Here is a 16,190-nt window from a genome sequence, read left to right on the forward strand (position 1 = left end):
TGACTTTCTGCAATTACCTAAAACAGGGATCAACAAAGTATAGTCTGCAATGCCTGTTTTACAAAGAAAGCCTTATTGGAATACAATCACACCTATTTATTTACATATCATCTACAGTTACTTTCTTGCTACAATGGCAGAACTGAGTAGTTGTGACAGAGATATGGCCTGCAAAGCCTGAAATATTTATAATTTGGATCTTTACAAAAAAATTTGCCAACCATAATCTCGAACAACGTTTCACAAATTTTGAAACCAACACTAGTCTAAAGGTCTACAAGTACATCTTATCAACAAAGACAAATCTCATTATATGTTTGAAAGCTATCTATTTTACCATGTCAGAAAAAACATTTAGTAAACACAATCTGATTTGAGACCTTTAATCTTAATAGAGCTAGTAAAATAATCTACTGAATAAAAATTGTTTTCCTTTGACTCTGTTAAAATTAGGTTTATTGAGGTATAATTTACATGTAGAAAAGTCATCATTTTTATGTATACATTTCTAATAACTCTGACAAATGTATGTGTGTGTAACCATCACCATGCTCAAAATATAGAGTATTTTAGAACCCCAAAAAGTAACCTTGTTCTCCCTTTATAGTCAATTTCCTTATTCTACACCTATCCCCTGGCAACCACTGTGTGATTTCTCTCCCTGTATTTTTTCCTTTTCCAGAACGTCATTTAAGTGAAATAATAAAGTCTGCTTTCTGTGTCTGACTTTTCACTTAGTATAGTGCTTCTGAGATTCACCCATGTTGCTGCACAATCAATAATTCATTTATTTTACTGCTGAGTAGTATCCCACTCTATGGATGTACCATATATCCATTATCTTTTCACTAGTTGATGGATACCCCCCCTCCTCATTTTTAGCAATCATTAATAAAATTGCAATAAACATTTGTATATAGGTCCTTATTTTCATTTCTCTTGGGTATTTATCTAAGAGCACTGGTTATGTGATAAGTGTATGTTTGACTTTATAAGAAACTACTAAACTAGCTACATTCCCTCAACTTTTTGTTTTAAAAATTTTCAAACCAATGGAGGAGTTGTAATAGGCATATAAGTACTTATATACCCTTCACCTGTAATAGATTCACCAGTTGTTAACATTTTGATACATTTGCTCTATTTTTTCTCTTTCTCTTTGTATATAACTGTTAGTGTTATGCTGAATCATGAGAGGAAACTGCAGACATAACTCTTAATAAGGAAAAAAATTTGATCTCATTTTTAATAAGCAGAATGAGAAACAGGAGCATTGGAAACAAAGAGCTATAAACTAATCCTTTAATTTGCTGGTTTTAATAGTCTGCTTCTGAGTTTGAAGAAATGATAACAATAGTTTGACCTAGAAAGAAACCAACATCCCTTTATTTTGTCTTTAAAAGTTGATAAACTAGAATCTTGTACCACCATTCAGATATAATGAGAAAACACCTTACCAGATTCATCCCAAACCCACAACATTTAAAACCAAAATGCTTCCTGGGCTCATCTCAAACCATGTAATTTCTAAAACATAAAACATTTGAAAACATTAGGTCTCACTCTGTCATCCAGGCTGTAGTGCAGCCACACGAGCATGGCTCACTGCAGCCTTGACTTCCTGGGCTTAGGTGATCCTCCCACTTCAGCCTTCCAAATACCTGGGACTACAGGTGTGTGTCACTACAACTGGCTAATTAAATTTTTTTTTTTTTTTTTTTTGGTAGAGGTAAAGTCTCAATATCTCAATATGTTGCCTAGGCTGGTCCTGAACTCCTGGGTTCAAGCAGTTCTCCCAAATCAGCCTCCCAAAGTGCTAGGATTACAATCATGAACCACCAAACCTGGCCTGAAAACATCAAATTTCACAAATTTGTAAATATCCATTTGTTTCAATAAAGATTTAAGGAGGCTTAAATATACACAACATAATTATCTATATCCCTTACTAGAAAGTAATTTACCTAAGGCCAGGGATTTTTGTCTCTTTTGATCCATACTGTATCCCTAATAGCTAGAATACTGTATATAGTATGCACTACATAAATATTTATTGAAGTAGAGATTTTTTTTTTTTTTAAGTGAGAACATTAGGCAAAAAGAAAAAAAAACTAGAAATAGCAAGATAAAATCAGGAGTGAGTTTACTACTAAAAAAAGTATAAGCTGTTAGGTCCTTTATACTTTCTAAAGATGGGCCATACATTTGGCCAAGTTTGCTAGCAACTATTCCTAAGACAGAAACATGATCTGTTACATAAATAAAAAACAATTTCTTGGGAAAAGCACAACAATTTTTAGTTCTTATATTTTGTTACATACAACAGTATCATCAGTTTTGTCAGGTGCATTCTACCTTTAATATCTGATTGAAAATATAGCACAATATAGCATCAAAAACTACACTGAGTAAGGTCCTAGGATACCTTCATATTGATTTCAATTCTGCCTCTCACTTTGTGACCTTGGTTGGGTGCAGTGGCTCATGCCTGTAATCCCAGCACTTTAGGGGGCCAAGGTGGGAGGATCACTTGAGCCCAGGAGTCTGAGACCAGGCTGGGCAACACAGCACAACCCTGTCTCTACAAAAAATACAAAAATTAGCCATGTGTAGTGGTGCATGCCAATAATCCTAGCCACTCAGGAGGCTGAGATGGGACGATTGTCTGAGCCCAGGAGGCAGAGGTTGCAGTGAGCTGAGATCCTGCCACTGCACTCCAGCGTGGGCAACAGAGCGAGATGCTGTCTCAAAAAAAAAAAAAAAAGAAAAGAAAGAAAGAAAATTACTTTATTGACTTCATTTCTTTCCTTCTTTATAAAATTTATAATTTTAAACTCTGAGTTATAAAATTTTAAACTCTTTTCTCTTTAGTCTACTTTAAACGCCAAATTTATCTCCACATATTCAGAATACAAACCTTTTCAAATATGTTAAATTACCTTTTCTTATTTAAATAAGATTTTCTTGCCTTTCCACATTCAAGGCTATTTGCTATTTTCTACACTCTTTTCAGGCATAGACGTTTTTCTTAGTGTTATATGACCTAGTATAATCTCAATTATGTCACATTGTTTTTATCTGTAAAATGGGCATAATGCCACTTATCCTACCAAAAGGTTGCTGTGAGGATCCAATGGGGAAAAGTGTGGGAAAGTCCTTTGAAATATCCAAAATTCTTATTATTGGTCAGGTAATATAAATGGTAGCTTGATTTTACTTCATTATTCCTCACAGCTGTTATTAGCCTTCTCCACAGGTTGGTACTACTCTTTCAAAATGACTTGAAATGACTGCTCACAAAATCTTCAGTAGTATATAGACTATTTGATCTAATATCATCAAAACACAGCTTTATTTTTACTCCAACTTACTATAAACAAATGTTTTCATTAAAGGAAAGTTAAGTAATTTGCAATTTATAATTAAAATAATATTTGGGGCCCTAATCATTGATAAACACTTTACCTTTCTCCCAATCTGAATTCCCGGGGTATCTGCTTCCACAATGAATCCAGTAAAGGCTTTATTAGCAGGAGCTTTAGGATCTGGATCAGAACGTGCCAATAAAAAATACCTAAGAGATACACACAACCGATAATGGTGATAATATCAGCAAATAACACATGGTGACTGCTCTCTCAGTTAATCCTCTTAACAATCCCAATTATTATTACCTACATTTTACAAATGAGGAAATAAATAATCAGGTTTAAAAGAGCTATGGAAGAGATAGTATTTGAGGTCTATGTCTAATAACACAGTAGGCCCTCCCCCATTCCATGGGGTTTCACTTTCTGTGGTTTCAGTTACCCGCAGTACAGTACATATAAGATATTTTGAAAGACAAAGAGGACATTTACATAACTTTTTTTTTTTTTTTTTTTTGGACAAGATCTCACTCTGTTGCCCAGGCTGGAGTACAGTGGCATGATCTTGGCTCACTGCAGCCTCGACCTCCCCAGCTCAGGTGATTCTTCCACCTCTTCTGAGTCACTGGTACTATGGGCACGTACCACCATGCCCAGCTAATTTTATTTTTTGTAGGGATGAAGTCCCATTACCTTGCCAAGGCTGGTCTCAAACTCCTAGACTCAAGGGAACCTCCCACATGGGCCTTCTAAAGTGCTGTGATTACAGGTGTGAGCGACCATGCCTGGCCTAACATTTACATAACTTATTACAATATATTGTTATAGTTCTATTTCATTAGTAGTTGTTGTTAATCTCTTGCCGGGCCCACTTTATCAATTAAACTTTATCATAAGTATATATGTGTAGAAATATAGTATATATAGGCTTTGGTACTTCTGAAGCTTCGGGTATCCACTAGGGCTCCTGGAATGTATCCTGCAAAGATAAGGAGGGACTACAATATGCTATTTAACTTTGTTTTAGTAGTATGAGTTGTAAGTAAAAATCCCTGGTATAATAATAATGTAATATAACAAGACAGTCTGTGCATGTTGAAACTGGCACTTTTTCTCTCCCAAAACTAATTTTATTCTTTAAGGGGCATGCTATCTTGAAAAGGAGGACAAATAGAGCTGCCTGTGAAAAGGAATAATATAAAACAGAGACCCATATGTTCCAACTACTGTTTCTTTATGCAGCAAGTTAGTGTTTTTGTTATAGCTGAGTTATTACGAATATTTGCTGATTTTTTCCTACAGAAGAATTTCTCAGAAAGATTTTGAAGTGAAACATAAGAAAAAAAATGCAAATATCCAAGCATCTAATTCATGTTCCATATACCCTGGTACATGAAAAATTCTTTTAAAAAGGTATATTCTTCCCTTAACAACACAAACTTATTTTCTTTGCTTAAAACCAATACATTACCACTCATTCTATAGTTTTATTTAATATTAATAGTAACAAAATCATAAAAATTGTTATCTGGTTTCATATGTTATCTAATTTGCCTTACTATATGAACAGTGAACAGTTGTAATCAGTTATTTCATTCAATTTTGTAAAGATGGGGTCTCATTATGTTGCCCAAGCTGGTCTTGAACTCCTGGGCTCAAGCAATCTTCCTGCCTCAGCCTCCAAAAGTGCTGGGATTGCAGATGTGAGTCACTGCACCTGACTAATCCGTTTTTAAAATTACAAAAACTTCAAACTGCATGGTTCGATTTCTCTCAACTTGTTAAATTTTAAGTTTCTTCATTCTTTATTAGTTGCTGGTATTACCAGGAATTGCTTAAAGGTAAAGATATAGCACTCCATAATATCGAACATATTTAGGATGCTCATAAGGAATTGATTGATATGTTTAAACTAAATAACTTTTTAGTAGGTTCATTCTGAAAAAATGATGTTTTATTTGCTAGAAAACTGTACTATATGGCACACAAATATATTGAATCAGAATTTTTACAAAAAGAGACAGGCCATTTAGTACATTATTCTAATCAATAAAAAGTTATTATAGAAACTCTCTATATACTTGTAGTGATGGGTAAATATAGTATTTCCCATGACAACTTAACAGCACTGCTGCTGGAAAACTTGTCCTTAGATTAAGCTAAATTCTACATTTTTCTTTTCTTTTTTATTATTATACTTTATGTTCTAGGGTACATGTGCACAACATGCAGGTTTGTGACATATGTATACATGTGCCATGTTTGTGTGCTGCACCCATCAACTCGTCATTTACATTAGGTATATCTCCTAAGGCTATCCCTTCCCCTTCCCAATTCTACATCTTTCTAACTTTCACCCATCAATTCTAAGCTGGTATCCTGAAGTAAACACATAAGCCTGATCATCTTTCTGTGTAATAATATTTGAACAACTTCAAGATTCTTCCAAAATAACCAAGGCTCTGCTTTTCAGAACATGTTTCGTAGGCTTCTCCCAATGTAAGACACTTACCTGCTTCTAGATTTAGTCAATTTTTTCAATATATGTTTAATGTGTTGCCCAGAACTGTCACCATTTTTTTCTCTCCTATTTGATGTTGTACTTCTATTACTTTGGCTTAAAATTACATTAGTTTTTTAAAGGCTCATACTATTGATTCCTATTGAACTTAAGAGTTACTTATTGAATTTTCCTCATCTTTTATCAACAAATAATCAAGTGTTTTTCTTTAATATTTTATATTTATACAAATTATGTTTGATCCTTTGCTGACCTCCATATTATTTTTTGATCATATATTAGAAATTTCCAGATTTTATTAAAGTCAAATTCTGCCTTCTCTAATGGATAACCTGTTTTAAGACTGCTTCTGTTTATTTCTGACAATTGGAGACAGGCACTATACCAAAGGTTTTCCTTTTTCTTAGAGTCTTAGGATTCCAAGGAATGGCTGGTATAGGAGATGAGGAGTGGAGATAATAAGCCAAGTAGATACAGTGCTAGCCTTCCTAATCAGATTCAAACAGAGCATGCATTTGTATTTTATTTTACACATTAAACTTCTGAGAGTTAATTTGAAAAAATAGTGCAGGGGGCTTAAAAATAGTTTTTGAAAATCACCTAACTGTTTATCATCTCCTATAGACCTTCCAGTTCCACAAACATACCTTAACTGTAGTGTTTTAAAAATATACAGAAAGAAGAAAGAGAGATTTGAAGATAAAACAATTAAGAAAAAATATACAAAGATGTTTTGAACAACATACCAACTAGCTTTTCCTCCATTGGTTATCCACATCTTCTGACCATTAATAATATACTCATCTCCTTTCTTTTCTGCTTTGGTCTTTATACCAGCTACATCAGAGCCTGCTCCAGGTTCGGTTACACAGTAAGCCTTGAATATATAAAAACAAGAGAAATGAAATTAAATGTTAGTGATTAAATTTTGAATGTTTGGAAACAGGATTGTTTTATTTTTTTAAGCTGTATTTTACATATTTTTAAATATCTAAACTTAAAATGTTCTTAGAAAATCAAATAAACCACTCAAATGTCAAAACTTTTCTGTTTTGTTTGTAAGAGGCAGGGTCTCGCTCTGTTGCCCAGGCTGGAACACAGAGGCTCAATGCAGTCTCAGCTTTCTGGACTCAGGAAATTCTCCCGCCTCAGCCTCCTGTGTATAATAGCTGGGACTGCAGGCACACACCACCATGCCTGGCTAATTTTAAATTTTTTGTAGAGATATAGTCTCACTATATTGCCTAGGCTGGTCTCAACTTCCTGGGCTCAAGCAATCCTCTGTGTCAGTCTCCCAAAGTGCTGGGACTACAGGCACAAGTCACAGTGCCTGGCCTAAAAACATTTAATATATAATTAAAATTAGGCATAAGTATGTCAACAAATCATATATTTAACAAAAAAGTGAAAATGTTAGATAGCTTCAAACAAGTTCATTAAATTCAATTTCACATGTATTCATTCATGTAAACATTTATTGAGTATCTACTACGTACCACGATATAAACTAGGATATGGGGAAACCAGAGGTAAAGGACATTCAGTCCTAGAGATTTTCACAATGTAACAGTGGAGATAAATAACTATACTGCAACTCTGTGTGTGAAAGTCACAGATAAGGGGCTTGAGAAACTAGCTTCCCAGGGGAGAGGATGTTTAAATTAAGTCTCAAAAAGGAAAATGGCTTCTTTGGGAGGAGGGATAAAGAGGAGGAATATGCATTCCAGGTATAAGTAATGGGATATGCTATGACACGAAGATAAGAAATAGAGTTACCCAGTGTTTGTAATGCTGAAAATACCAGAGCTCCACAGTATGTAAATTCTGTGCATGTAAGGGAATGGTAAGACATGAGTCTGGAAAGAAAGGAATGAAATGGTTGACAAGAATCTTTTATATCACATTAGAAATTTAAAATTTTATCTGAGGGGAACCTCTTAAGGCTCTTAAACAGAGGAATGACAAGACACAAGCAGTAATGGATAAAAGGGGATGGCAGAAGGCAAGTGTTAGTGCAAGTTAATTCAAGAGTGGCAGGTACTGTGGATACTAAAGAAACAAGTTCCTTGCCCTTAAGGTACTTACAGTCCAAAGAAGAAAGAAATTGGGCCGAGCATAGTGGCCCCTTCCTGTAATCCTAGCATTCTGTGAGGCTGAGATGGGAGGATCACTTGAGACCAGGAGTTGAAGACCAGCCTGATCAACATAGCGAGAACCCATGTCGATTTACTTTTTAAAAAAATACAACAAAAAAGAAACTATAAACATTTTATTTTAATTCAAAATAGTACGTGTATATAGGCACATTGTAAATGATTACTTAGGGCCAGGCATGGTGGGTCAGGCTTCAGGCTTGTAATTCCAGCACTTTGGGAGGCCAAGGCAGGTGGATCACTTGAGGTCAGGAGTTCGAGACCAGCCTGGCCAACATGGTAAAACCCTGTCTCTACTAAAAATACAAAACCTTAGCTAGGCGTGGTGGCGGGTGCCTGGCTAATCCCAGCTTCTTGGGAGGCTGAGGAAGAAGAATTACTTGAACCTGGGACGTGAGCCGAGATGGTGCCACTGCACTCCAACCTACAAGACAGAGTGCGACTCCATTTCAGAAAAAATAAATAAATAAATAAATAAATAATAACTACACTCGGCTGGGCTTGGTGGCTCACACTTGTAATCCCAGCACTTTGGGAGGCGAAGGTGGGCAGATCACAAGGTCAGGAGATACAGACCATCCTGGCTAACACAGTGAAATCTCACCTCTACTAAAAATACAAAAAATTAGCCAGGCGTGGTGGCACGCACCTGTAGTCCCAGCTACTTGGGAGGCTGAGGCAGGAGAATCGCTTGAACCCAGGAGGCAGAGGTTGCAGTGAGCCAAGATTGCACCACTGCACTCCAACCTGGGGAACAGAGCAAGACTCCATCTCAAAAAGTAAATAAATAAAAATAACTTACTCAAACATCTGAAAGCCAATATAGCCAAGAGAAAACTACAGTGAAATCACTCTAACATTTATTGAACACCTATTATAGTATGAACTGGTAAAATTATTTAAAAGAATGACAGGTTCTGTGCTTCAGTATCACGTAATCTAAAATATTTGTCTAATGATAACAGATGCTCGCAAATGATGCTGCTTCAGAAGGTGTTGATTCCCAGGCACCTGAGGTATAAAAACATGTCAGCTAGATGGCTTTTGACAGGGATTCTGTAGAAGGGATTCAGGTGTCACTCAAGTTAACTGAACTAGATTACTCCACTACCTGGAGATTTGATGATGTATTCAGCATCATAACAAAATAAGGAGTTGTCCATAAAAGATGCCCCTTTTAAGTACCAAAATTTTGTTTTAAACAACTTTAAGGTATTTTTTCCCCTGAAATATGATATTAGACATCTTTCTGTTTCATAATACAGTGAAGTTTTTAAAGTTTGTGAAGTAAATGGGCCTGTTTTTTTCTATACAAAATGGCTTGTCACTACTGGTTCTTCGGAGTTGTTGTCTTTTCTTTTTCTTTTTTGTTTTATATATATATATTTTTTATATATTGTTATATATAATATATAATTATACATAATATAGTATATTCCATAGTAATAGACATATATAGTATATTATATAGTATATATACTACATACAGTATATATTATACATATAATTTATATAATGTATAAATTATATATTGTGTATATGTATAATACAACATAATTTATATATTTATAATTATATAATTATATATAACTATAATATATAAAATATATAATTATATACTTACATATAATATATAGTTTATTATATATTGTATATATAGTATATGTATATTATATATAGTATATATTATACAATATAAAATATTGTATTTATAACACTATATAATACTATATATTACACATACAATATATAGCATTAATATATAATATATACTAATACTATATATTATAGTATTACTATATAACATATTATACAATATGTTATATATTATACAATATATTATATAATGTATATTTTATATACATATTATATATATACTGGTGGCAGAGTCTGTCAACGTTGTCCAGGCTGGTCTTGAACTCCTGGCCTCAAGCAGTCTTCCTGCCTTGGCTTCCCAAAGTGTTAGGATTACAGACATGAGCCACCATGCCTGGCCTGTTCTTGGCTTCTTATTTGATCATTTTTTTAAAAAATTTTTTTCTGTATTATTTTTTACCATAACATTATTTTCTAAAGTAAAAACCCAAGGAGTTTAAACATTCAACAGTATAGAACAGTGAAATAATTTATAGCATATCCATTAGATAGCAAATTATGCAGTACTGTTACAGCATGTAAAAAGAAGGAAGGCATAAGAAAATGTTCACGTTGTTAAATAAAGAAGTACATAAAACTACATGTATATAATAGGGCGCTAACTGTTACAAACACAATTACATATCTAAAAATATGGTAGGCACTACAATAAGGAAGTAATAATAATTAACTCCATATCTGAAGGATAACAGATATTTTTGTTCTACTTTAAACATTTCTAAATTTCTATACTCAGTATTTTATAATCAGAAAAGTTATAAAATTTTAATTTTTTAAAAGTTTGCCTTTGGCATCCACGAGTTTTGGAATTCAACCAATTGTGGATCAAAACCCACAGATACGAAGGGCTAACTGTACATTTTGTATAAGGGACTTGGCAACCAAAAATATTGATGTGGAGTACAACAGGTCCTAAACTATTCCCTCATGGATATGGAGAGCTGACTATATTCTACAGGAGAACAATCTAGATGTTTCACACAGTTCTTATAGACAATAGTGAGAATGTTTAGCTAAACTCTCAATTGTTTAAAAAAATTGCAAATTTCCTAGCAAATATGTACAAATGCCTTTATTAAACAGTTTGCTTGAAATTTAGGTATCTGAAATAAAAATCATTTATTTTCAAGTATTGTTTTCTGTTAAGATGAATTCTCATTATTTGCTCAAAACTAATAAATCTACTGTATTTCAGTATAACAACCACACCTTAGATTGAAATATGTTTGAGTAAACAAGAAGTAAAAATTCTTAGGTAAACAACAGTTTAAGAATAGAGCCTGTGTGTGTGTGTGCGTGTGTGTGTGTGTAACCTTTTTAAAAAAATCTAATCTAAAAATTTGTTGAGTTGTTTTCAGAGGTTTAAATAAACTCTACACTATTCTTCCCAAGTCATTCAGTCATTCAACAAATACGTTGCTCTTTCTTCAGTTGCAGGTTCACATTAATTTTATTTATTTATTTATTTATTTAGAGACAGAGTCTCACTGTGTTGCCCAGGCTGGTCTTGAACTCCTGGGCTCAAGCAGTTCCGCCTTAGCCTCTCAAAGTGTTGAGATTACAGGTATGAGCCACTATGCCCAGCCCATATTAACTGCTTTTTTTTTTGAGACAAAGTCTCACTCTGTTGCCCAGGCTGGAGTGCAGTGTCGCCATCTTTACTTAGCAACCTCTGCCTCCTGGGTTCAAGAGATTCTCATGCCTCAGCCTCCCGAGTAGCTGACAAGCGCCACCTCATCCAGCTAATTTTTATATTTTTAGTAGAGATGGGGTTTCTCCATTTTGGCTACGCTGGTCTCAAACTCCTGACCTCAGGTGATCCACCTGCCTCCCACTCTCAAAATGTTGGGATTACAGGCGTGAGCCCCCACGACCAACCAACATTAATTTTTTACTAATTCAAAACACTACTAGTTCAAACACACATTGCCCTACATTCAATCTGAACTTCCTGACACAATGACTCAGATCTTGAAGTGTAGAATGCTCCATTAAATAGATCTCTCTCTCCTGAAGTAAGGGATTATTATGATACTTTTTGACATCCGAAAGACATCACAAGTAGATCTCTCTTCTCCTGGAAATAAGCAAGGAAATTATGATGACACTTTTTTTTTTTTTTTTTTTTTTTTGACATAGTCTCACTCACTCTGTCGCCCAGGCAGCAGTGCAGTGGTGTGATCTCTGCTCACTGCAACCTCCATCTTCCAGGTTCAAGTGATTCTCATGCCTCAGCCTCCTGAGTAGCTGGGATTATAGGCAAGCACCGCCACACCTGGTTAATTTTTGTATTTTCAGTAGAGATGGGGTTTCACCATGTTAGCCAGGCTGAACTCCTAGCCTCAAGTAATCTGCCCCCCTCGGCCTCCCAAAGTGCTGGGATTACAGGTATGAGCCACAGCCCTTGGCCTGTTATGACACTTTCTTGGCATCCTCGAAACATCATTGCAATAATACGTCGCTAACATTTGTTTCAATGGTGTATCTCCCAGTATATACATATAGACTGAAAAGGAGAAATAGCACCTTTGTTCCCTTAAGTGTGAAATAAAGTAGCAGCTACACATACTCACACACATCAACGGCTCCTCAGTCATTCTCCCCAAATACTTCTTCTTTTGTTGCTCATTTCCAGCAATAATAATAGGCATTTGCTACCGAAAAAAATTGACATTAAAAAATCAAGTCATTTTTATTGGATATGTAAATTCAGAGACGTTATAATTCAAAACAAAAAAAGAACTATTTTTCACCTAAGAGGTAAGTCCAAAGAACTGGCCTATACCTTGCCTCTAAGTTAGAATGAGGAAATAAATATGCTAATCTAAGTATTTTCATAAAATTAGGTTATATGTAGGACCTGTGGCATTATAATCTGTGAAAATCTACTACACTAAAATGCACAAATAAAAAATTATATTTAGAATATATGACATGGTATATATGATCAGGCCTAAGAACTACTTGTTAGGCTGGATGCAATGGCTCACGCCTGTAATCACAGCACTTTGGGAGGCCAAGGCGGGTGAATTATGAGATCAAGAGATGGAGACCATTCTGACCAACATGGTGACACCCCGTCTCTACTAGAATTCCAAAAAAAAAAAAAAAAAAAAAAAAAAAAATTGCCGGGCATGGTGGTGGGCTCCTGTAGTCCCAGCTACTCAAGAGGCTGAGACAGGAGAATGGCATGAACCCGGGAGGTGGAGCTTCCAGTGAGCCGAGATCACGCCACTGCACTCCAGCCTGGGCAACACAGCGAGACTCTGTCTCAAACAAAACAAAACAAAACAAAACAAAACAAAAAAAACAAAACAAGGGGAGGTTCCAAGATGGCCAAATAGGAACAGCTCCAGTCTATAGCTCCCAGCGTGAGTGATGCAGAAGATGGGTGATTTCTGCATTTCCAACTGAGGTACTGGGTTCATCTCACTGGGGCTTGTCAGACAGTGGGTGTAGCCCATGGACTGTGAGCCAAAGCAGGGTGAGGTATTGCCTCAACCAGGAAGTGCAGAGGGTCAGGGAATTCCCTTTCCTAGCCAAGGGAAGCCGTGACAGACTGAACCTGTAAAATTGGGTCACTCTCACCCTAATACTGTTCTTTCTCAAAGGTCTTAGCTAACAGCATGCCAGGAGATTATATCCCGAACCTGGCTTGGAGGGTCCATGCCCACAGAGCCTTGCTAACTGCTAGCACAGCAGTCTGAGATCAAACCGCAATGTAGCAGCGAGGCTGGGGGAGGGGCGCCCACCATTGCTGAGGCTTGAGTAGGTAAACAAAGAGGCCTGGAAAGGGAAGCTGGATCTCAGTGGAACCCACCGCAGTTCAAGAAGGCCTGCCTGCCTCTGTAGACTCCACCTCTGGGGGCAGGGCATAGCTGAACAAAAGGCAGCAGAAATTTCTGCAGACTTAAACGTCCTTGTCTGACAGCTTTCAACAGAGTAGTAGTCCTACCAGCATGGATTTTGAGATCTGAGAACTGACTGACTGCCTCCTCAAGTGGGTCCCTGACCCCCAAGTAGCCCAACTGGGAGGCACCTCCCAGTAGGGGCCGACTGACACCTCATATGGCTGGGTGCCCCTCTGAGATGAAGCTTCCAGAGGAATGATCAGGCAGCAACATTTACCGTTCTACAATATTTGTGGTTCTTCAGCCTCCGCTGGTGATACTGAGGCAAACAGGGTCTGGAGTGGACTTCCAGCAAATTCCAACAGACCTGCAGCTGACGGTCCAGACCAATAGAAGGAAAGCTAACAAACAGCGAGGACATCCACACCAAAACCCCATCTGTATGTCACCATCATCAAAGACCAAAGTTAGATAAAAGCCCAAAGATGGGTAGAAACCAGAGCAGAAAAGCTGAAAACTCTAAAACTCAGAGTGCCTCTTCTCCTCCAAAGGAACGCAGCTCCTCACCAAAAACGGAACAAAGCTAGATGGAGAATTACTTTGACGAGTTGAGAGAAGAAGGCTTCAGAAGATTGGTAATAACAAACTACTCTGAGCTAAAGAAGGATGTTTGAACCCATCACAAAGAAGCTAAAAACCTTGAAAAAAGATTAGATGAATGGTTAACTAGAATAAACAGCATAGAGAAGACTTTAAATGACCTGATGGAGTTGAAAACCATGATATGAGAAGTACGTGATGCACACACAAGCTTCAGTAGCTGATTTGATCAAGTGGAAGAAAAGGTATCAGTGATTGAAGATCAAATGAATGAAATGAAGTGAGAAGAGAAGTTTAGAGAAAAAGAGTAAAAAGAAACGAGCAAAGCCTCCAAGAAATACAGGACTATGTGAAAAGACCAAATCTACGTCTGATTGGTGTACCTGAAAGTGATGGGGAGAACAGAATGGAACCAAGTTGGAAAATACTCTTCAGGATATTATCCAGGAGAACTTCCCCAACCTAGCAAGGCAGGAAAACATTCAAATTCAGGAAATACACAGAACACCACAAATATATTCCTCAAGATGAGCAACTCTAAGACACATAATTGTCAGATTCACCAAGGTCGAAATGAAGGAAAAAATGTTAAATGCAGCCAGAGAGAAAGGTCGGGTTACCCACAAAGGGAAGCCCATCAGACTAACAGCGGATCTCTCAGCAGAAACCCTACAAGCCAGAAGAGATTGGGGGCCAATATTCAACATTCTTAAAGAAAAGAATTTTCAACCCACAATTTCATATCCAGCCAAACTAAGCTTCATAAGTGAAGGAGAAATAAAATCCTTTACAGACAAGCAAATGCTGAGAGATTCCGTCACCACCAGGCCTGCCTTACAAGAGCTCCTTAAGGAAGCACTAAATACAAACCCTTCAAAAAATCAATGAATACAGGAGCTGATTTTTTTGAAAAGATCAAAATTGATAGACTGCTAGTAAGACTAATAAAGAAGAAAAGAGAGAAGAATCAAATAGATGCAATAAAAAATGATGAAGGGCATATCACCACCGACCCCACAGAGATACAAACTACCATCGGAGAATACTATAAACACCTTTTCCCAAATAAACTAGAAAATCTAGAAGAAATGGATAAATTCCTGAACACATTCACCCTCCCAAAACTAAACCAGGAAGAAGCTGAATCCCTGAATAGACCAACAACAGGCTCTGAAATTGAGGCAATAATTAATAGCCTGCCACCAAAAAAAGTCCAGGACTAGATGGATTCACAGCCAAATTCTACCAGAGGTACAAAGAGGAGCTGGTACTATTCCTTCTGAAACTATTCCAATCAATACAAAAAGAGGAAACCCTCTCTAACTCATTTTATGAGGCCAGTATCATCCTGATAGTAAAGATTGGCAGAGACACAACAAAAAAAACAGAATTTTAGACCAATACCCCTGATGAACATTGATGCAAAAATCCTTAATAAAATACTGGCAAACCGAATCCAGCAGCACATCAAAAAGCTTATCCACCATGATTAAGTCGGCTTCATCCCCGGGATGCAAGGCTGGTTCAACATAAATGAATCAATAAATGTAATCCATCGTATAAACAGAACCAAAGACAAAAACCACATGATTACCTCAATAGATGCAGAAAAGGCCTTCAACAAAATTCAACAGCCCTTCATGCTAAAAACTCTCAATAAATTAGGTATTGATGGAACGTATCTCAAAATAATAAGAGGTATTTATGACAAACCCACAGCCAATATCATACCGAATGGGCAAAAACTGGAAGCATTCCCTTTGAAAACTGGCACAAGACAGGGATGCCCCCTCTCACCACTCCTATTCAACACAGTGTTGGAAGTTCTGGCCAAAGCAATAAGGCAGGAGAAAGAAATAAAGGGTATTCAATTAGGAAAAGAGGAAGTCAAATTGTCCCTGTTTGCAGATGACATGGTTGTATATTTAGAAAACCCCATCATCTCAGCCCCAATCTCCTTAAGCTGATAAGCAACTTCAGCAAAGTCTCAGGATAAAAAATCAATGTGCAAAAGTCACAAGCATTCCTATACACCAATAAC

At 36.5% G+C, this 16,190-nt stretch overlaps 1 protein-coding gene across 2 annotated transcripts in view; it reads right to left on the reverse strand.

The window, feature by feature from the left end:
* The window catches only part of ACADM (acyl-CoA dehydrogenase medium chain), a 41,425-nt gene that overhangs the window by 13,943 nt on the left and 11,292 nt on the right, over positions 1–16,190 (reverse strand). For both annotated transcript variants that reach the window (XM_007978258.3, XM_038001860.2), the window contains exons 6-8: positions 12,272–12,352; positions 6,636–6,766; positions 3,466–3,574 (exon numbers count right to left, since the gene is read on the reverse strand). In XM_007978258.3, the coding sequence (XP_007976449.1) occupies positions 3,466–3,574; positions 6,636–6,766; positions 12,272–12,352 (321 nt within the window). The remainder of the gene's footprint in view (positions 1–3,465; positions 3,575–6,635; positions 6,767–12,271; positions 12,353–16,190) is intronic.

This window comes from Chlorocebus sabaeus, chromosome 20, assembly GCF_047675955.1.
Source record: "Chlorocebus sabaeus isolate Y175 chromosome 20, mChlSab1.0.hap1, whole genome shotgun sequence".
Taxonomy (NCBI): domain Eukaryota; kingdom Metazoa; phylum Chordata; class Mammalia; order Primates; family Cercopithecidae; genus Chlorocebus; species Chlorocebus sabaeus.